Here is a 24044-nt window from a genome sequence, read left to right on the forward strand (position 1 = left end):
TGATTACAGATTCAGTAGAAATAATGAAATTATCATTATAAAAATGGTTAGATAATAAAAGTGTCATTGTTAAAGTGAACTATGATGTGGTTGAACCTCTTGGCAAAATTCAGTGATGGAAAAAATAAATTAAAAAACATGTGCGGCCCGGTGGCGTGCGCCTGTAGTCCCAGCTACTCGGGAGGCTGAGGTGGGAGGATCGCTTGAGTCCAGGAATTCTGGGCTGTAGTGCGCTATGCCGATCCGGTGTCTGCCCTAAGTTCGGCATCAATATGGTGACCTCCCGGGAGCCGGGAGCCACCAGGTTGCCTAAGGAGGGGTGAACCAGCCCAGGTCGGAAATGGAGCAGGTCAAAAAACATATAGCTAATGTGTTAGTTTCTAAATTTTCCACTTCTTTTAGAGGTAAAAATGGTATTGGCTTTTGTTCCCTTGAATACTTAGTATGTGTATCATAAATGCATGAATTATTTACTAGTTTGTGAACAAAGAAAGATCTCATAAATTTGTTGGATTTCAATAGAGATTTCTGCATAACATACCTAAAATGATGCAATGAGAAATTAGTAGGAGAAAGAAAATGTAATATTTCCAGACCTATTATGTCCAAGATAACAATCAGACTTGACATGAGAAATCATATTATTCTCAAATGCCAAGAACTTTATCAAAACAGGGCATGTCATGTGAAATCGACAACATATTACAAAAATGTAACATAACCCTTTGTTTGAAGTCTTGCTTCTTTTTACCAAAGTTAGTTACTGAACAGTTCATGAAAGTCACTTCTTTGTATATTGTTTAATGTATAAAAGGATATTTTTGTCAATGTCTTATTTTATAGGTTGACATATTTATGTAAATGATAATTATTATCCCAGTGTCCTATTCATAGGACAATCTCTATTTTCATTCTTAATGATAATAAAGGATATGTACGTTTTAGAGTATGATTTCCAACCTATTTTAATGCATGTTTCAGTTTTGTTGAAATATTCACAGAATTGAAAACTTGGAACTTAATTGGCAAGTTGTGTACTTATTTAATGTCATTCTCACAAGACACTTAAGCTCCACAAGAGCAGAGTTCTGTTTTGTTGTGTATCTCAATTTCAGGTAGCTGGGTAGAAGACAGTAGGTGCTTCATGACTGAGTGAATGATCAACTTTTGAGGCATTGAATTTCTTTAGGAAACAGAGGCTTTGGAACTAGACAGACCTGGATTCTAATGCCAGCTCTTTTTTTTTTTTTTATTTACTAATAATGTGGAATCCTTGAGGCTGTCACTTAATGTCTTTGAGCCTCAGTTTTCTCATTTGTTAACTGGAGATAACTACTTCCAAAGGATTACTGTGAAGGTTAAATAAGGTGTTATCTATAAAATTGACAGACATAGGCATTCATTAATGTTGTCTCCCTCTTCTTGAAAAAGATAAAGCCCCCAAATGGTTTTCAGTGTCTTAAAAATGTCTGAAGTATTTTAACTGTATTATTCTTCTGGCTTTCATTCTTTCTTTACAGTTGATAAAGTTTCACCTCCTAATAATGTGAGGTCTTTGAGGACAGACTTTGTGATTGTTAGTCAGTTATTGATAATTATTGCTCTTGACACCTGTTAAGTTGGTCCCAAATGGCAATGTATCAGTCAAGCTGCAAAGATAATAAAATTCTAACAAATAGCAAACTACTCTGCTGTTCAGAGTCTCTGCTTTTGTCTTTATGACTCATGGTATCCCCAAAGATGAGTGAGGTACCAGAACTCAGAAAAACAAAATGGTAGCACTGCAAGTGAAATTGACTTTTCTGATCCCGAAGCCCTCATTTATCATATGCTGCACAAAATAAAGGGTAGCATCCTCTGCCCTTCATAGACTAAGATTTCTTCTAAAGTGGCTCATGGCCTGCAGCTTTTTCTTCTATGAGATGGGGCTTGAATTATATAGACTGTCTATATTACCATCAAGGAAGATATATATTATCATCTGGGGGAATGTTCAGTGAGGACTTGAGTTCTAACTTGGTATTTCAGAAGCGTGTTTTGAAAAAGAATGCTCTAGAAATGACTTGGAATTAGGAAAAGAAAAATTTCCTGGTAAAGTGGAAGGAATTAACTTTTTTTCAGAATATTCATCCAGTGAAAATAAATGAGTACCTAATAGTTACATTAGGTTTGAAAAAAATTTTGAAAGCCTAACATGTAAGCACTCCAACACATTCTATGTCATTGAATCTTTCCAAAATTAACTCCTTTTAATGGATAAGAAAACTTGTCAGAAGTCAATTAATTGCCTGATGATGAATAAATGCCAAAGCTGGGATTCTAAATCTTTCCAGGTCTACATTTTGCTAAACAGAGGTTGTCCAATTATACACAAATATATGAAGAAACCAAAAAATTCTATCAGAATATTTTCACTGGATGTGGTGGTATGCACCTGTAATTCCATCTACTTGGGAGTCTGGAGCAAGCGGATCCAAGATTGAGGCCAGCCTAGACAACTTAATGAGAGCCTGTTTCAATATAAATAAAAAGGACAGGGATGTAGCCCAGTGGTTAAGTGCCATTAACTTCAATCTCCAGGACAAAAAAATAAATAAATTCTTTTGACTGAATTGAGGAATAGGAAGAAGGTAGATGGTAAATGGTAAATTTGTTTTGTTTTGTTTTCTTTTTGTTTGGGTGCTGGGGATTGAACCCAGGGCCTTGTGCTTGCAAGGAAGGCACTCTACTGACTGAGCTATCTCCCCAGCCTTGTTTTGTTTTGTTTTCGGTCATTTGTTCATACAGTTCTATTATAGCATTTATGATAGTCAGTATTGCAAGTTTTACTTGTATATGTGTCCCCAGTAGATTGTGAGTTACTTGAGGGTAGAGGCCAGGATTCTCTGATTTTCTCACATATCTTGGTAAATATTTCATATTCTTTTCTTTAAATGAGCTGGGCAACTATTTTTGTAGGGGGCAGCGTTGGTACTAGGGACTGAGCCCAGGGGTACTTTACCACTGTGCCACATTCCCAGCCCTTTTTAATTTTAATTTTATTTTATTATTATTATTATTATTTTGGTGGTGCTGGGGATTGAACCCAGGGCCTTGTGCTTGCGAGGCAGGCACTCTACCAACTGAGCTATATCCCCAGCCCCTTAATTTTTATTTTGAGACTGTATTTTGCTAAGTTGTTTAGGGCCTCACTAAGTTGCTGAGGTTGACCTCGAACTTGTGATTCTCCTGCTTCAGCCTCCTGAGCCACTGGGATTATAGGTGTACGTCACTATGCCCAGCAACCAGGTATCTTTTTGTAAATTGTATTTATTTCACAGTACCTGGTATTGTATCTTGCATGTAGTAGACGGTCTATAAATACTGGAATAAAATTGTACCCAAACCTCATAAGACCAGTTGTCCTTGAAGAAATTGATGGTATAGCTCATATTCTAGCAGTTCTCTTCGTGGGCTCCGCAGAGCTGCCAGGCCCAGTGATTGAATAGCTATGAAGTCAATATTCACCCTTTTCTCATCCTCCGAAACGTCATGTGTGAGTGTCTATTAAGCATGGTAGGGGGTGTAAGCATAGCAGTGGGAGTTGAAATTTGGCTCCGCCTAGCTTTAGTGGAAAAAATGGTGTGGGGAGATTGGTGTGGTAAGGTGGAAATAGCACTGGACCAAAAGTAAAAAAAAAAAATTCTGTTCTATACCTGGTTGTGCTACTTCCTAACTTTGTGACTTTGAACAAGTAACTTTAGTCTCCAAGTCTCAAACTCATCATTTACATTATGTGGAGAATGAGTTTCAAAGCCATTGCTACTCTAATCTGAAGATAGAAAATTCATTTTACCCAAGACTTGAATTCATTTGAGATAATTACTGAATTGTTTCCCCTGAGCCATTTGAGAAATTATTCTTGGGACACCGGAAGACTGTGTGATCATCGATGGCAGGTGCCATCCTGTTAATTTCAACTTTGACTGTACCCTAGGAGACACAGTGATGGAAACACCTGGTGCTGGAAATAGGCAGGAATACCTTTTCCTAACTGAACAGTTGAGTGCATTTATTCTGGAGCACATTAACCTTTCCTTTTGGGAGATGCCAAATTAAGGTCTGTTATTACCTCTAAAGACCATAATGTGACATTGGAGCTTCAGGATGGAAAAGTTAGATTGTTTTAATTTACAGCAGCAAGGTGATTTGGGCTTTGACTTCCAGATGCTGCTGTTAAGTTTGTTAGATAATTAAGCTCTTTAATAATGTTGTTACACAATATGAGATAAGAAGCCTTTTTTCTAGAATCGTGGAGCAAAAGCCAGAGTACCTTTGTTTGATCCATAAAGAAGGGATCTGCTCTTATTTTAATTAAAAATTGAAAGACTTATTTTCTTTATCCAGGGAACTCTTCATACAAACAAATTGCTTTGTAAACTTGGGTAAGCACTTAATGTCTCACACTCATTTGAAAAATGACAGGATTGGACCAGGCAATCTCTAAAGTCCTTCTTAAAGACCTTCTTCTGGCACTACCTTACCTTGATTTAAGTATCTGCATAATTATACTGTTTCTTTGGGACTGCCTGGTCCTTGCTTTAGCGTAACTTCCTCATTGGTGTAAAACAGAAGTTTAGAACTATTGGTTTATAAACCCATTCTTCATGTTGTGTCTTTTGGAGAGTTAGTTTGGGTGATCTGTCCCAATATCCCAATTAAAAAATGAGGGGAAGGAAAGTTTTTGCCTTTTTCTATCTAACATGGAATGAGTAATAAACTGAACGAGGAGTCAGGGGACTGAGATTTTGTCCCTAGCTTCTCTCTAAGTTGTATACCTTTCTAGTAGTCAGTACTCTTTTTGTGCTTCAGTTTCTTGGACTATAAATTGTTAAAAAGCTATACTTTGAGTGTGCATTATGTGCCAGATAACAGTGCCAGGCATTTTATGTATATCATTTGTTATCTTTAGCTGCAAAGTGAGAGCAGATGGGAACTTAGACCCTGAAAGGCAATTATGTTCAATATCCCACAGGTAGGAAATGGCAGAGCTGAGATTAGAAGCCACATCTTTCACTCCAAAGCCTGTGTTCTTTCTACACCTAGACTGTTCTGCCTCATCTGCAACATAGGAACCTACCATACATACTTCCTAGGGTTGTTGCCAGGAACAGATAGGATATCAAATGTCACATTGCTTTTGGTCATTAGAATAAAGGGAATGCAGGGGCTGGGGATATAGCTCAGTTGGTAGAGTGCTTGCTTTGCAAGCACAAGGCCCTGGGTTCAACCCCCAGTACCCACCCCCAAAAAAAGAATAAAGGGAATGCATGTTCAGCTCTCTGGATTAAAAATCTCAGCTCTGCTAACTTGTTAACTTTGGACCTTGGGTAAACTATCTAATCTTTTTCTACATCATTTTGTCATCTGTCAAATGAAAATAGTACCAACTTCATACAATGTTAGGAACATTTTGAATAGTGTTTTGCATGTAGTGAGTATTCAGTATGTGTTAGTGAATATTAGTCAGCAGGAATTGTCTTATTCAGATCCCTAGTTTTAGATATGGTGAAGCTGAAACAGTGATTGCCCAAGATGAAACAACTAAAGATACCAAAAGAATAAAATACTGAGTTTTTACAAATAATGAATTTAACGGTAAATATAGCATGTAGTGACAACATTAATCCCAGTTCACACAAGTGAGTGGGGGATGGATTAGAAGATTGAAAGGGTAAAGAGAGAGAGAATCTGGGATAATAATTTATTTGGTAGGGGCCTTTCATCACTAACATTTATTGGTTACTTATTACATAAGTACCTAACTTCCTCATGTTAGGTCAGTGCTATAAGTCTTAACAAATCATTTTCTCTCTGATTATATCTTTTGGGGTTTTGTCAGATGTCTCAGTATTGATTTTTGTTTTTTTTTTTTTTTCCTCTAATGGTCTCAGTAAAAATTTTGGATCAAAATACAACAGACTGTATGGTCTGGTTTGAAATTGTTAAATTTGTTTTTAAATTTTTTATTTGTTTTAATTAGTTATACGTGACAGTAGAATGGACTTTGATACATCATATATAATAGAGAATAATTTCTCATTCTTCTGGTTCTACATGATGTAGAATCCCACCAGTCATATAGTTATCTATGTACACAGGGTAATAATGACTGATTCATTCTACTACCCTTCTTATTCTCATACTCCCTCCCCACCCGTCAATCCCCTCCACCTAATCTAAAGTAACTCTGTTCTTCCCTAGCCCCTCCCCATTGTGAATTAGCATCTGCATATCAGAGAAAACATTCGACTTTTGGTTTTTTGGAATTCGTTTATTTGCTTAGCATGATATTCTCCAGCTCCAGTGGAATATTACTCAGCCTTAAAAAAGTTTTTGTTTTTTTAAGTTATACATGACAGTAGACTGTATTTTGACATATCATATATACATGGAGTATAACTTCCCCTTTTTGTGGTTGTACATGATGTGGAATTATAATGGTTGTCTATTCATATGTGAACATAGGAAAATTATGTCCAATTCATTCTACTGTCTTGGTTTGGAGTTTAAGAAAAAGGGATCTTGGGGCTGGAGTTGTGGCTCAGTGGTAGAGCGCTCACCTAGCACATGTGAGGCCCTGGGTTCGATCCTTAGCACCACATAAAAATAAAATAAAGGTATTGTGTCCACCTATAACTAAAAATATATATTAAAAAGAAGAAGAAGAAAAAGGGATCCACATGATCTATCCCAAACTATTACAATTCTTTGAATTGAGATTAGAGTCCTAAATCCCAGCTAATATAAAGTATAACTTTATTACCTGGTTCCTGCTATCCCTTTTATTCGTAAAACTCCTTTGGTGGTTTCAACAGGTGTGGGATTTGGGCATCCTTCTATTACTGTCATACCATGTGACCACATTCCAATCTCATCATTGTTTTTAATGTGTATGTATATACCTGTCAGCCTAAATTTCAAAAGAACTTAAAGAATGCTTGGCAAAACATCATTTAGGGAGTTTTGTAGCAATCAGAGACAAGTCAGTACCAAGCAGAAATTCGGGGAGAGTAGGATACTCTGGAAAAAAATTCTCATTTGTGTGACATTGATTTTTTTTTTCCTTTATAGGTTGCCATGGTGACAGACTATGGAGCCTTTATCAAAATCCCAGGCTGTCGGAAGCAAGGTGGGAGTCTACAATTTGAAATTTAGCTCTCCCATTTCACTTTCTGTGCTGTAGCCCCCACCATATCATAATTATAAGTTTATATTTTTTCAGACAGTATTTTTTTTTTTTTGCATTTATGTTTTGTTTTTAGTATAGAGGTATGAATACAGACAAGTGGTAACATTAATTTTTAGCCTGTCCTTGTGGGTGTGTGAGTGTTGAGGTTTGAACCTAGAACCTCATGCATGCTAAAGCACATGCTCTACCACTGATCTATATACCTAAAACCCATTTATCATGTTATTTTTTATAATTTTTTTTTTTTTTTTAACATTTGTGGTTCTGGGGATTGAACTCAGGGACACTTTATGTAAACACTGAGCCATATCCCCTGTCCTTATTTTTTATTTTGAGATAGGGTCTTTATAAGTTGCTTAGGGCTTTGCTAAAGTTGCTCTAGCTGGCAATCCTCCTGCCTCAGTTTCCTGAATTGCTGGGATTATAGTCGTGCACCACTGCACTGGGCTCATTGCAGGTCTTGGCTCAGAAAAAGGTTGCTCTCTGACTTGGGAAGAAGGTTAGGGTATAGCTAATTGGATTTATTTCTGAAATCAACTCCTCCCTGGACTTCACTTGTGGCCCTAATCGCTTGACTTCTTTGGACATAAAAATTTATAGGTGGCAAGTTACTTCTGTGAAGTTGGCATTTGAATTTTCTGGTATGGTTCATGAAATGGAAATAGTATGTATATATGTATGTATGTATGTATGTATGTATGGGATTGAACCTAGGGTCTCACACATGCCAGTGTTTATGTTTTTAAGAGTTGGGTTCTGGCTGTCTTGCCCAGGCTGGTCTCAAATTCCTGAGCTCAAGTGATCCTCCTGCTTCAGCTTCCTGAGTAGATGGAGAAACAGGTGCATGCCACCACGCCCAGCTTCCAATACATATATTAGCCAGACGTGGTGGCGCACACCTGTAGTCCCAGTGGCTCATGAGGCTGAGGCAGGAGGATCTTAAATTTGAAGTCAACCTCAGCAATTTAGCAAGGCCTTGTCTCAAATAAAAAATAAAAAAGGGCTGGGGATAAGCACCCCTAGGTTCAATGCCCTGTACCAAAAGAAAAGAAAAGAAAAGAAAATTATAAATATAATACTTTAAATTTTCTTCACAATAGATAAACATCTGTTGAACATTTTGGAGATTCCCTCTTGCATCTATAATTTTGTTTATGAGAATAATTGTGTTAAGTATAAAAGTGGGATTCCACAAACAGGTGACCTGCCCAGCATGATTTAACTAGATAATGTCACAACTAAGACTAGAATTTAAACCTTAAGATTACTAGCCTCATGGGCTTTCTGCTTTATCACACAATGTGCTAGTGAATCCAGAGACTCAACTTGCCAGCTCCTTTTGCTGAAATAAGTCCAAAAAATTTTTTTTTAAAATTTTAGTTGTAAATGGACACAATACCTTTATTTTATTTATTTATTTTTACACGGTGCTGAGAATTGAATGTAGTGCCTTACACATGCTAGGCAAGCACTCTACCACTGAACTACAACCCCAGCCCCTAAGTTAAAAATTTTAACAGAAAGATACAGCCAAAGAGAAAGATATAGAAGAATATTTTATTATGTGAAAGTAAAAAAAAAAACTTCAAAAATCATAAGCAAAGTTGGGAAAATGAATTTGCAATACATGTGATAAAGGACTAATAAAAAAAGGAGGAGTAGTAGGAACAGGAACAACAATATGAAAATATAACTCACAGGAGAAAACTAAGTGATTTGGTCAATGTATTAAAAGGTGTTCATTCTTAGTATTGACAAAAAGTTACATAAATTAAGGTCCATTTGATAACGGAATACTGCTCAGCAATAAAAAGGAATAAGAATTGAGTATCAATACATGCAGCAACTTTGATCAATCTTCAGATAATTAAGCTAGGTGAAAAAAACTAATCCCAAAAGAGTTATACCCTTTATCATTCCATTTATGTAACATCCCTTTAAAAAATTATACTGAGGTATAATTCACATACTATACATTTTACCTAAAGTATACATTTCATTGGTTTTGGGTATATTCACAGTTTTACAACAATCACCACGATATAATTTAAGAATATTTTTATCTCCCCAGAAAGAAATTCTGTACCTCTCAGCAATCATCACATATTCTGTCTATTCCCCTAGCTTTAGGCAACCACCAATCTACTTTGTCTTTGTCTTTGTTTGCCTACCTATTCTGCTCATTTGTTATAAATGGAATCAGACAATATGTGGTCTTTTGTGACTAGCTGCTTTCACTTAGCATGTTTTCAAGATCCATCCGTTTTGTAGCATGTACTGCATTACTCCCCACTCCCCACCAGTCCAGGGATCAAACCCAGGACTTGCATGCTAGGCAGATGCTTTACCATTAGGCTATATCCCCTACCCTTATTTTATTTTAAGATGGGTTCTCACTAAGTTGCCGAGTCTGGTCTTGAACTTGCAATCCTCATGCCTCAGCCTCCCAAGCAACTGGGGCTGCAAGTTTGCACTACTACACTGGCTACTTCATTTCTTTTTATTGCCATTCCAAATCAATTTATTATAATTTAATTAGTGGTTGGTATTTGACTTGTTTCTGCTTTTTTGCCACTATGAATAGTGATGAACACTTGTATATAGAATATATTTTTTTTGATGTGTGTTTCATTTCTCTTGGGCATATAACTAGAGTGGAATCATAGGGTCATATGGTGTTTAACATCAGTTTTGAAGAACTGCCAAGCTGTTTTCCAAACTGCATCATTTTACATTTTCACACTTTTAAAGCAAGTGTGCATATGCCCTCTTTTTTGAGTCAGGTACTGGGAATTGGCCCTCAAACTCTATCACCGAACCACACCCCCAGACCCTTTTTTTTATGTTGAGTCTTGCTAAGTTGCCCAGGCTAGTCTTGAATTTGTGATCTTCCTTCTTCAGCCTCCCTACTCACTGGGGTTAGAGGTATACACCACCATACCCAACATGCCTATGTATTTTTTTTTAAAGTTATTGCATATGTTTGGAAGAATATTCAACAAATTTTTTTTTTTTTTTTTTTTTTTCCTCTTGAAATAGGTTCTTTTGCTAAATATTCCAGGCTGGCCTGGAACTTGTGATCCTCTTGTCTCAGCTTACTGAGTAACTGGGATTATAGGCATGCACAAATTTAGCCAGCTAACAAATTCTTAATAATAGTTGCCTTTGGGGAGCTGGGTTTACTAAGGGAGGGATGTACATGGAAGAGGGACTTTCACTTTTTGCCATATTTTAAAAATCTTTTTCTTCTGAAAAGCCCAACAGCTGATCTTTGGATAAAAAAGCCTTCCTCTAGCCTTGGAGACCACTGTGCTGCAGATTGCATCTTTGCATTAGAAATGGCTTACCAGTGGTTTTCAAGCTGGCAGTCAGCAGTCTGTAATTAAGTTTCTCATTTTATATTGGCTAGGATTTAATGAGGTGTAACTCATCCCCACCTCTACAGGACCTGCATCTCTTCCTGTCTGAAGGCAGATTTTCTTGTTAGTGTACTTGCCATCACTGCCAGTGCCTGAAAGTGCCATTTTTATTTAGACATTCATGTGACACTTTGGGAACTATCTGGGGATTAAAGGCTGCTACCTTTCAACAGTCAGTTTTCAACTTCCTTGTGTCTATCCTCTGTCAGGTAATGCCTCTGATTGTGGGTGACAGCTTACAAGTGAACCTGTCAATCTGAAGCTGTGCTGAAACAAGCCTTGGAGAGGGCTTGTTTCACACAAGGTTCTAGTGATAAATGGGTTGTGGGTGTGTAGATCAGTGGTAGAACATGTGCTTAGCATGCCTGAGGTTCTAGGTTCAAAGGCAATACACACACGCGCACACACACACACACACACACACACACATACACAAACACAAGGACTTGCTAAAAATTTTGTTACCGCTTGTCTATATTCATACCTCTACGGTAAAAACAAAATAAAACATAAATGCAAAAAAAATGCTGTCTGAAAAATGTAGAACCTATTATTAGAAATTTAGGTGTGGGCCAGGTATGTAGCACTTGTCTAGTATGCACAGGTCCTGGATTCAATTCCCAGCACTACAAATGGGTGGCGGGAGAGGAACTGGGAAGAAATCTAGATAAAAACTGCTTCCCTGTCACGCAGCACAGCAAGCAAAGCATTTTTGTTTGCTTCTGTTTCATCCTGGAGCATATATTACATAGAATTGGTAATGTTTCCACTATTTATAGGCGAATTCATCTTTTTCTTTTTGTAATTGAAAAGAGAATCTAGATGGTAAAGCCCACTATGTGCCTAGGCTGTATATTATGACATAGCCTTGCTTCTAGGGCCATGAAGAACAAAATATGAGATTAAATCAAGCATAAGATAAAATCATGCAGTCAAGAGAGAGTAAACACTAAAGGTATGAGGCTGGTGTTGGCATGACAGTGCATATGGTTTTGCAGAGAACTTTAAAAAGAAAACAAGTAGGAAGAATACATTCTAAAATAATGGTAAAAGGTATGGTTTGATAAATACATCAATCGTTAACAGTTGTATGGTGTCATTATCAAGTGCTGTGTTATGTACAGTACATAATTGCATGTGCTGTACTTTTATAGGACTAATAGCATGGTAGGTTTACACCACCATCACCAAACACGTGAGTAATACATTTTTCTATGACATCACTATGCATTAGGAAATTTCTGCTCCATTATAATCTTATGGGACCACCACTGCATATGCAGTCCATCATTGACTAAAATGTTTTTATGTGGCACTTGACTATTTACATAGCATTTACATTGTATTAGGTATTATAAATAATTTAGAGATGATTTAAAGTACAGGGGAGGGAGCTGGCTCGCCAAACTCAGAGGCAGAGCTTGTGCTTAACATGCGCGTGTGTGCACGCGCACGCAAAATGTATTTGGGAGGATATGTATAAGTTCTTTGCAGATACTGTGCCTTTAAGGCACTGCAGAATTTGGTATCTGAGGGGTTCCTGGAACCAATATTCTCACAAATACTGAGGGACGAAAGCCAAGGGACAACTCTGTCAACTTTGTGACCTTTAACAATTTATGTAACTCTAGACTATTTTCTCCTGGGAATCTGTGTCATAGAGTTGATATGAGAATTCAATGAATGGATGGATATGGTTTATCTAGAAGGGCACTTAGCACCAAATGAAGGGGCCCTAAATGTATACATAAATATTGGTGTCCTCTATTGTATCTATACACTTAATTCAGCTCTCGATGGTGTTTTTGTAACAACAAAATACTTCCCAACAATTTAGACTGCCTCTGAGAATGACTCTGTGGCAAATCCCTCATACAGAGCTTGAGATTAGATAAAGTAAAGCTGGTAATTGCCTATAAATCTGTGACTGAAATTATGGAGCACTCTAATGAGATAATCTGGGTGTATTTCATGGTGAAGGAATTGGAGGGCTATGAGTATAACTCATGTTAGAGTGCTTGCCTAGCATCCAGGAGACCCTGGGTTCCATCCCTAGCACCATGGAAAAAAATAGAGAAAGAAGGAGAGGATTGGAAAGGAATTGTAGTTTAGGAGACTAAAATATTAATTGACCGTATCATATTCTAAGGAGAGATTGTGTGAATAGGAAGTGAATTGTCAGCCTGGAACATAGTACAAGAGAGAGACTGAGAGTCTGAAGTTGGCGTGATGATAGGATCTAAAGAGATAGATTCTTTCCCCCAACCCCCACCCCCAGTACTGGGGATTGAAGCCAGGGACACTCTACCACCAGCCTACATCCCCAGCCATTTTATTTTTTATTTTGAAACTGAGTCTTGCAAAGTTACAAAGGCTGGCCTCAAACTTGCAGTCCTCCTGCCTCAGCCCCCTGAGTCACTGGGTTTACAGAGATGTGCCATCACGCACCACCGACATGGAATTTTATTTATGTATAAATATATAAATATAGTTGTAGATGGGCAATACCTTTATTTTGTTTAATTAGGTTCTTTTTTTTTTTTTTTAAATGCAGTGCTGGGGATCAAACTCAGTGCCTCATGTATGCTAGGCAAGTGCTCTACCACTGAGCCACAACCCCAGCACCGAGATGGATTTTTTTAATGAGGAAGTAATAGTCCATTAACCCTTCATGGAATGGAGATGTCTTTCAAAACATTTGTGTCCTTTTTGTTCTGATTCAGTTGAAGCAGAACTGGGAATGTGGCTCAGCAGTAGAGTGCTTGCCTAGCATGCGCAAGGCCCTGGGTTTGGTCCTCAGCACCACGTAAAGAAAAAAGAAATAAAATAAAGGCATTTTGTCCATTTACCATTACAGAAAAAAATTTTTTTAAAAAATGTTTTCAGCTGGGCACAGTAGCCCATGCCTGTAATCCCAGTGACTTGGGTTGCTGAGGCAGGAGGATTGTGAGTTCAAAGCCCACCTCAGCAAAATAGACCACAAAAAGGGCTGGGGATGTGGCTCAGTGGTTAAGTGCCCCTGGGTTCAATCCCCTGTACCAAAAAAAGAAAAAAAAAGTTTTCATCTGTACTGAATATGTATATTTTTCTTGTCATTAGTCCCTTAGCAACACAGTATAGCAACTATTGACATAGCATTTACATTGTATTAGATATTAAAGTAATATGGAGATGGTTTAATGTATTTTGGGTGAAGGTTATATACACAAACTATGTAATTTTGTTTGATGGACTTGTGTATCTGTAGATTTGGTTATCCTAGGGGAAGGGTCTTGAAGCCAATCCCACCCAGAATCTGAGGAACAGCTGCCCAAGCATCTGCACATTGAAGATTCCTCCACTTGAATCTCTGCTTCATACTCTTCCCCTGAGCTACAGACTTACATATGCAACCGTTTAGATTGAAGGGTAGACCATGTCCCTTGCTTAACTCATGTGTAAGCTAAGCTCTTCGGTAATACGCCATTAATGTCTTGCACCCTCCTGTAACTTATTACTATACATTCCCTTTTGGTCTGTGTTCAAATGAAACGGTTTTCCCATCTCTTCCTTTATTTGATGTAGGGAAGCAAGCTGAAGAAAGCAATGCATGGCGATATAGTCTGAATGTTATTTGGCTGATATTATCAATATGAATGTATATCTTATTTACTTTTGAGGTGCCTGGGATCAATCTCAGGTCTGGAACTCTGCCAAACTCAGGTCTGCTATACTGCCAAATTCAAGATTTTTTTTTTTCCCCAGTTCCGGGGGATCGAACCCAGGGCCTTGAACGTGCTAGGCAGGCACTCTACCACTGTGTCACATCCCTGGCCCTGAAACATAGTTTTAAATAATTTCAGTCATAGTGCCTAGATCAGTTAAAATTGACTTTTAAAGTATTTTTTATGGTTAGAAATAATGCATGCTTATTTTAGAAAAATAAGGGGGTAGCATCACATAAAAATAAAGCATGCTGTCCATCTACAACTACAAAAAATTTAAAGAAAATCCAACAAATATAAAAGAAAGAAAAAGAAAAAGAAGGGGGAAATGAAAGCAATCATTATACAGTATTACTACACCACAAAGATACTGTTAACATTTTGCTGGTTTTTTGGTTTGGTTTGGTTTGGGTACTAGAGGTTGAACCCAGTGCCTTGTGCATGACAGGCAAGTGCTCTACCACTCAGCTACACCCCTCAAGCCCCCTCTTTTTAAAAATTTTATTTTGAGGCAGATCTCATTAAGTTATATTCACACTGCCCTTGAACTGGAGATCCTCCTGTGTAGCTGAGATTACAGGCATGAGCCATGTTGCCAGGTTGTTATATTTCTTTTTAGTCAAATATCTATATAAAATTTAATATTGAGATTAATGTTACACTATTTAAAATTTGTAGCTTTTTATTCTTGATGAACCTTTAACATTCCTTATCTTTTAAAATATCTTTTGTAACATTTAATGGCATTAATCTGCCATTCAGATGCACCACATAATCATTTTAAACTGTTTCCAGTTTTTCATGGTTGATGCTTCTAGAAATGCCATCTTTATCTGAGAGAGATACTTGAATCAAAAGAATATCATGGCCAAGTGCAGTGGCCCATACCTGTAATCCCAGCGGCTCTGGAGGCTGAGGGAGGAGGATAGAAAGTTCAAAGCCAACCTCAGCGACAGGAGGCACTAAGCAACTCAGTGAGACCATGTTGCTAAATAAAATACAAAATAGAGCTGGGGATGTGACTCAGTGGTTGAGTACCCCTGAGGTCAATCTCTGGTACCTCAACCCCTCCGGCCCTGCCCAAAAAAAGAATAGCATGGGCTGGGTCGTAGCTCAGTGGTAGAGTGCTTGCCACATGTGAGGCACTGGATTTGATCCTTAGCACCACATAAAAAAGGTATTGTGTCCCTCTACAACTAAAAAAATTTTTTTTGTTTAAATGTACTTTGGGTTCAGGTAGAAGGACAAGTTATTGATGTCATTATCTCTTTGTGGTACTTTTAAGTAGGACTTCTGGTTTAAGGAAGAAAAATAATGTTCTCTCAAATATATTAGGTTTAATATTTCCTTCACAACTTAAGTTAACAATAGATGAAAGAGGTGAATTTTAACCGTGAGAGAACAGTCGCAGCCAAGAATATGTCAAGGTGAGAAGTTTCCCTTTTCTTCAAGGAATCTGAATTTCTTCTTCAAATTTTCCAATTAGGCAAGTCTGCTCATTATATCATCACAAGGGAAAAATAAAATCTGAGCTACATGAATTTTACCCAATTTGGAGATTATATATGGATCTAAAACTAAATACATAGCTTCCATAATGTATATAAAACATTTTGGAGACAGAAGTGTTACTCAGATAGGCCTTCAGAATCAGCTGATGTAGTACAGAAGACCCCATGATCATAGATAGAGAAAACAGTGGTTTCTAATAGGATTTCCAAACAAAGGGCAGATAAAAGTGTGGGATAGGGTGGGGGATATAGGAAAATAAGTCTTCCAGGCAACCTTAGGGAGGCAGTTGTTTTGGTTATGATTCCTGGCTCATGAACTTATGGTCATTCATCATAATTTTTTATTTTCTCTAGAAATAATTTCTCTATTGTGAAAACAAATGAAAAAGTTAAACTGCTAAACCATACTCATCATTAGAATTTTGGGTCATTTCTTTCCAATTTTTAAATGTATTTTAACCATAGGTTTCTGGTGCTGGGGATCAAACCTCAAGCTAGGTGCAGTGGCACGCACCTATGATCCCAGTTGCGTGGGAGGGTGAGGCAGGATCAAAGCCAGCCTCAGCAGCTTAGTGAGGCCCTAAGTAACTCAGTGAGACCCTGTCTCTAAATAAAACATAAAAACATAAAAAAGGGCTGGGGATCTGGCTCAGTGGTTAAGTATCCCTGGGTTCAATCCCCAGTATCAAAAACAGAAAAAAAAACAAAGACAAAAACTAAAAAAACCCTGGGATCTCATGTACTTGGCAAGTCTCTACCACTGAGCTACATCCCCAGCTCTATTTTAAGTTTTGTAATCATTCTATATAAGTGTGCATTATGTCACTGTTTTTATCATAGGAAAATGCTAGATGCCTATAGAACTTAAAACATAGTATTTACTAAGGAATATTTTTGTGTCATCTTTTGAATGGGTTTTCAAGTGACTATTCCCTAATTAATTTATCCCTTACCCTTGTTTTAGATATTAGGTTGTTTCTAAATTTTCCTGTCTTAATACATTGAGCCTTATCCTAGCAGGTGGGTCACTTGAGCCCAGGAATTTGAGGCCAGCCTGGGCAATGGAGACTCTTAAAGAAAAAAAAAAAGTTAGTTTAGATTTCTGGAAGTGATGATGGTGAGATTAGTTATTAGACAGTACTCTTGAGGAGGGCAGAAGCATAGTTAAGAAACATTTTAGCCAGGGCTGGGGAGATAGCTCAGTCGGTAGAGTGCTTGCCTTGCAAGCACAAGGCCCTGGGTTCGATCCCCAGCACCCAAAAAAAAAAAAAAAAACAGAAACATTTTAGCCAATCTTACTGGGGACTTGCAGAATAGATCTAACTTCATCCTTGACTGTTACCGGATGCTGTTTCCACCCTCTTTGTTTCTTGTTTACCAGTACCCTTCTTCACTTCCTTCTGGCAACTCTTGCCATCTGCTGGTAAAGATGAGCACTGGCAGTTTTTTTGTAGTTTATAATCTTAATTTATTTGAAGATGATTGTCTTAGCTGATTTTGTGTATTGATGCCCAAACCAGTTAATTACTGTGTCAGGACAGGGGACAGTGAAATACCTTGATTGACTAAGCCTGTGTCTTATGCCCACAGTTGGAGGTTCAGTCAGCTTCAATCCAGTCACATGGACTGACCAGATTATTTTAGAATGTAGGGAGGGTGGCTCTCCCAAGGAAAGGACCTTGGATAGACAGAAAAGGATGTTTCCTATAAATGTTTCACTAAATGGTACTATATATTATTTGATTTTAAATTATTTTTACTATATAATTTTTGTTTTTGTGTGTGGTGTTGGGCAACAAATTCACCTTATGCATGCTAGATAAGTGCTCTACCACTAAGTTACATCCCTGGACCTATCTTTCTTTTTTTTTTTTTTTTTTTTTTTTTTGTGGTGCTGGGGATTAAACCCAGGGCCTTATGCCATTTGACAGATTTACCATAGTTTGCTAGGCTGGTCATTTATAATTCTTATTTTTTTAACTTTTGTAAAAAATAATACTGCAAATGTTTTATGCCCATGGATTTTTGCCTCTCGATTTTTTTTCTTTGGAAAAATTTTCAACAGTAAAAATATAAATATCTTTATGTCTTTGCTTTCAAAGAATTTTACCAACTTGTATTTCTGCCAGTATTTTTGCTGTTATTTTATCACATATTTACTAATATTGAGTAGTTGTTGTTTTGTTTGTTAATTTGTTTTGGTGCTGGAGATTAAACCCAGGGCATAGCCCATCCATGCTCACTAAGCACCTGCTCTACCATTAAACTGTACCCCCGGGCAAGCAGTATTCTAAAGAATGTTTGCTTGTTAATTAGGTATTAAATATGATCTCAAATTGTTTAATTTGTAGTTTTAAATGAATTTACATTTTTCAGTAAAAATTCTCACTTTTCACTTGCATTCCTCTACTCCTGTCCTCTTACCCAGTCATTTAGAGTATACATATCAGACATGCCCTCTGCTGTGTTTTAATTTTCCTTCTTGTCCCCAGGTCTGGTCCATCGAACTCACATGTCCTCCTGTCGGGTGGACAAGCCTTCTGAGATAGTAGATGTCGGAGACAAAGTGTGGGTGAAACTGATTGGCCGAGAGGTAAGGTTCCATGCAGCTTCACGTGGTTAGAAAGGGTTCAGAAAAACGGATGTGTTCTTGAAATTTTATGATGGTGCATGTGAAAATATTGTTAATTGTGGCTGATAATATTATTTTTAAATCCTATCACAATTATCTGCTTTTAATTTAAATCTGGTTTTCTGTCCTGCAAATTCAGAAGGAATGAAGTGAACTCTGAGCGTGTTAAAATAAATGGATATTTATAAAACTGTCTTCCCAGGTGCTGGAAAAGAAGAAAAAAGAAAGGGAGGGGGAAAAAAAAACAAGAAAAGAAAAGGAAACTTAATTTATGGGTTAGGTCTTTATCACAAATAACAAAGAATACCTGCCAGATATACTTCAATTGGACCATAATAAAGAACAGAGAGAGTTTATAGTCGTTTTTCCTAACATCTGGCACCATTCAATACAGGAGAAGTGAGAATTATCTCACGCACCCTGTGAATAACAACTCACTTAAGGGCATGAGGGCTGTGGGTATAGGCAGACCACAGGTGACAAGGGAACATCTACACCTCCTGCTCTAATACCTGGGAATGGCAGGGGGGATGGGCCTGAAAAAGCTATTATTCAACAGTAATGCTTAATGTGTGTTAGGTTTGCGAAACAAAGAGTGAAGCAGATATAAATGGTTCCCGCTACAGTAGACCTTATACAGAATATAAGTGAAAGGCACAATTTTTAAGAAGTAAACAAACTAGGTATGGTGGTGCACACCTGAAATCTCAATACTCAGGAGGCTGAGGCAGGAGGATCACAAGTTCCAGGCCAGCCTTAGCAACTTAGGAAGACCCTGTCTCAAAATAAGAAATATTTTGGGGATGTGACTCAATGATAAAGCACCCCTGGGTTCAATCCTAGATATTCCCCCCAAAAAACAGAGAAAGTAAAAGTACTCCAAGTATTATATTGTGTTCAAACAATGTTGAAGGTAGATTTAGATAAAGTTGTCAAGAAAAGGCTCTCTGAGGAAATGGTACATGAGCTGAAACCCAAAGGAAAGGAACCAGTCACATGAAGAGTTGGGGAAAGAACATTCCAGGCAGAGAAAATAGCTTTTTTTGCAAAGTTGCTGAAGTAAAAAAGGACATTATGTGTGTTGCAGGAAGCAAAAGAATACCAATGTGACTAACAAGTGTCCTGCTTGAATAAGCCCTAACCCAAGTCCAGAAGGAATGTTCTAAAATCTGTTCTGGGTTTATGGGTCTCTGAACCAATCCGTATGCTGAACTTCTTTCAGCTTTTATTTTCTGTCTGGTTACCTCCCCAGGCCTTGGATTTCTGAGCAACTATTTCTGTCTTTCCCCCAGTGGGACAGGAATGGGATGAAGACCATTTCCTACAACTCTTCTGTCATGGGGTTTCCTCTTGTGCTTCTTTGTACTTCTAGCACTGTGCCTTGTCCATTAGGGGAGCTTGGTGTTCATTATGGTGGTTAAAGCTGTAATTCTTAGCTAATTTTAGATTGGCGGTCTAAAGTATGTACTTACAGTTTTTACTCTTTTTTTGTCTTTTTCAGATGAAAAATGATAGAATAAAAGTATCCCTCTCCATGAAAGTTGTCAACCAAGGGACTGGGAAAGACCTTGATCCCAACAACGTTATCATTGAGTAGGTAAAAGGTTTGGGAAAACTAGAATCCTACCTCCCAAAGCACAGAATGCTGTGGTAAATCAGTCTGAACTGGGAACTCTACCATTTATAGACTTCGTGATGTCGATAAGTTATGCAGACTTTATGATCTTTGGTTTTTAGTGGTATGAAGTGTAAATAGGGAGCTGGGGTTGTGGCTCAGTGGGAGAGCACTTGCCTAGCACAGGTGAGGCACTGGGTTCAATCCTCAGCACCACATAAAAATAAAATAAAGGTATTGTGTCCACCTGTAAGTGAAGAATATATATATTTTAGTTTTTAAAATTTTTTTGTGGTGCTGGGGATTGAATTCAGGGCCTTGTGCTTGCAAGGCGAGCACTCTACCAACTGAGCTATCTCCCCAGTCCAAGAATATATATATTTTAAAAAGTGGAAACAGCACTTTATTGCATAGAATTCTAGGATGAAAAACTAACACAAATCTCATAGTGCAGGAGTACTCCATTTGTAATTTAGTTTCCCTCCTCTTTTTTTTTTTTTGGAGGATTGAACCCAGGGGCGCTTTACCACTGAGCTATATCCCTGGCCCTTTTTATATTTTGTTTAAAGACAGAGTCTTGCTTAGTTGCTTAGGACCTCTCTAAGTTGCTGAGGCTGACTTTGAACTTGTACTTTCCTGTCCAAGTCTCCAGAGCCATTGTAATTATAGGCGTGTACCACTGTGCCCTGCTGCTTCCTTCCTTTTAATCTCTTTCTGCTTTTCCCTTGGCCAAAGAGCATTCACAAAGTACTGTTACTTGCCTCTCTCCTAGTAATTTCTTCACTGGGGCCAAAGAAGTGCATTGACCATTTGTAGGGTAGAGTAATCTAGGAGCATGTTCATTGGGATTTAGACTCCTGCATCTTGTGAACACAGCACCTTACTTTCATTTACTCTTCTGACTTATATTTAGAAATAGAAAATGTTTCTATTAATCTAGGATAATGTCTGGTAATACAGGAAATTTGGTGTCTTAAATTCTTTCTAGAATCTCTAACTAAGAGTTTTGGCCCCCTATATCCCTTGAGGCATCTTAGGGGATTTATTAATTATTTTCAGTGTTTCAGAAAGTCAACCAAAATAAAAATTTATCTTCAGGTTAACCATGATTGCTTTTGATGATAAAATATCACATTATTTCTCACATAATAATTAGTCCATTGTAGTTATGTCACTGACTAATAAAACATTAGGACAATTAATAAATGATATTTGGGGGTTGCAAAAAAATTGAAAACCCTCATGTTTTTAGTTCTGAGCCAAATCACTTTGGATATGAAGTGATGGTTATTGAATACATAGTATGTGCCAGGCATTGTGGAAGGCAATTTTTGCACATTAGGGTTGTAACTCTCTTGCCTCTTTTTTGCCCTTTGGTACTAGAGATTGCTATACCACTGTGCTACAACTCCAGCAGTGTGCATGTAACGCTCATAACCTGCATTTTATTTTATATTTCTGTTTTCAAGCTTGGAGCTTGATGATAAGTAACTAGCCTCTAGTTATATGACAAATTATAGTGGGTCAAGGACTTAAATCTAGGTCCTGATGTTAGTGCTAATGCTTTCTGCACCACAGAATTCTAGCTGTTACATGAGAATTTTTCGTATTTTTGTAGTTTAGTCTCTAAATATTGACGTTTGTAGTACTAATTATTGACAAAACACTTTCTAGTTTCACTAGGAATTTTTATTAACTCAGAAATATTCTTTAAGTCTGGCTCTTACTGATTGCATTGTAATAAATTACTTTTGCTCCAAAGAATCCTATGCTAAACAGACTCATTAAAAAGCAGTGTAGTTTTCCAAAGCAACCCTTAAAATGGTAACATAAAACAAGTACTGTAAAAGAACTAACTCTGTTTCTCAGAAAAAGGTAAGGTAGGGGAAAGGCTTTCTGGTTTGGGGCCATAGGTGTCTTGTGTGTGGGCTATTTCTAGTACTAACCAAGTTTCTGACATATTAGCTTTTGTTGTAAATAAATGTAAGTGCATCCAGGAAAGAAGCACAGCATAATAGAAGGATTCTAGGTTTTAAAGTTAGACTTGAATTAGAAAGAATCCTAGTTCTGTTCCAACCTAGTATATGATCTTGAGCACATTACTGCATCTCTATACACTGCTTCTTCACTATAAAATGAGGGTACACATATCTCAGAAATGATGAAATTATTTTAGTAAAATCTTATTGGTCAGGAGCTATTTTAGTGTCTATAGTAAACACACTAGATAATTATTTGTAGTTATTATTTTAAATCTTATTTTTCTTCTAATATCTGATATTTTCATCTTTTCTTTTGAAAGAATGTATACAAACCATGAAAACAGGGCCACATTTTGTCCTTTTTACCTCCCATAGTGCTTGATGTATAATATTTGTTTAGTTTACACATTTATTCAACAATCATAGACAGCATGAGTGGTTTGCATAAAAGGTTCTAGGAATTAGCCGGAAGAGGAAGAGTTGATTTCAGGCCATGATGGAAGGATTTTATTGCCATTTGCCTCTCCTCCCCAAAATCAGACTAATGGTTACCCTGTGGGAGGTGTGGTGACTAGAAGTGAGCATGAGGTGCTAGTTAAATTGTTTTTTTACTGAGTACTAGTTTTATGGATATATTCAGATTGTGAAAATGAAGTAAGCTGTGTTCTTAGTACAAGAACATGCATATTATACTTTGATCAGAAGTTTATAATTTTTAAAAAGTGCTGTGGGAAAGAATAAACAAAGATTAATTCTAGCCGAGAACCTCAGGGAAGAAGACTTGATAGATAGGAGTCTTGAAATATTTGGGTGTTGTAGTGAAGTGGTATGTTCAGGTGGAACCACCTGAACAAAAGCAGTGAAATAGTCACATCTGGCCAGAACTTATTGTATAAGTAAAAATGAGGCTGGAAAAGTAATTAGAGACAGATTGAAAGGCCTTGAATGTCAAGGTGAGAAATTTGGACTTGATTTTCTAGAAAACCTAGATGGTCTTTTAAATCCAATAGTGACCTGGTAAGTATTATAGGATGGTTAGCATAGTGAGTAATTATATTTTCATTCTCTGCACATTAGTGAGATGTCACCTAGACTCATTCATAATTGTTAATTCAAAGCCTTGTTCTGAATGGAAAAAAAATGGCTATTTCACATCATTGCTTTCACTGCCTGTCTTATTCTGCCCCAACATGTTTTCTTCTCTCTCCTTTCTTTTGTCAAAAACAAAACAAGCCTTACCTTGAAGTATCTGTGGTGCATCTCTTAAGGGGACCAACAGTCAGTATCTTTTTCTTTTTTTTTAATATTTTTTTAGTTGTCAATAGATCTTCTACTTTTATTTATTTTTATGTGGTGCTGAGTATTGAACCCAGGGTCTCACACATGCCAGGCAAGCGCTGTACCACTGAGCCACAACTTCAACCCCTATCTTTTTCATTATAGGCAAGAAGAGAGGCGGAGGCGGTCCTTCCAGGATTACACTGGACAGAAGATCACCCTTGAGGCTGTGCTGAACACGACCTGCAAAAAGTGCGGCTGTAAAGGTAAGGTGAAGTCTCTGCCACTTCTGTATTTCTCTCCTTGTGGAGGAAGGCCATAGCCCATGGTTGTTTAACTTACCCTGTTTTTTAGCCAACCTGTGGATATACCCGTACATGCTGTTATTCCTGCCACACTTACATCAGAGGGTGTGGCTTGAATTTTTTCTGTTTACTTTTCTGAATGCTGGCCCTGTGAGATAACCTCACCTTGTACCCCCTCACTCCACAGCTGATGTCCTGTCTGGCTGGGCAAGGTCCCCATGAACTAAGCCAGGAAGAGCCAGAATGTTTGATTATGGTTTATACTTTAAATTTTAAAGGACAATTATTGTTCTGCAAAAATTAAGTGATATGGAAATACATTCCTTAAGGATCCAAGTTACTCTTTCTTCCTCATCTTTATTTCTTT

General features: G+C 37.5%; 1 protein-coding gene across 4 annotated transcripts in view; it reads left to right on the forward strand.

Moving 5' to 3' along the window:
- Positions 1–24044, forward strand: part of ZCCHC17 (zinc finger CCHC-type containing 17) — a 47998-nt gene that overhangs the window by 9816 nt on the left and 14138 nt on the right. For all 4 annotated transcript variants that reach the window (XM_079114781.1, XM_079114782.1, XM_079114783.1 and 1 more), the window contains 4 exons: positions 7114–7171; positions 18358–18458; positions 19999–20090; positions 23538–23638. In XM_079114781.1, coding sequence (XP_078970907.1) covers positions 7114–7171; positions 18358–18458; positions 19999–20090; positions 23538–23638 — 352 coding nt within the window. The remainder of the gene's footprint in view (positions 1–7113; positions 7172–18357; positions 18459–19998; positions 20091–23537; positions 23639–24044) is intronic.

Source organism: Sciurus vulgaris (genome assembly GCF_902686455.1).
Source record: "Sciurus vulgaris genome assembly, chromosome: 1".
In the NCBI taxonomy this organism is placed as follows: domain Eukaryota; kingdom Metazoa; phylum Chordata; class Mammalia; order Rodentia; family Sciuridae; genus Sciurus; species Sciurus vulgaris.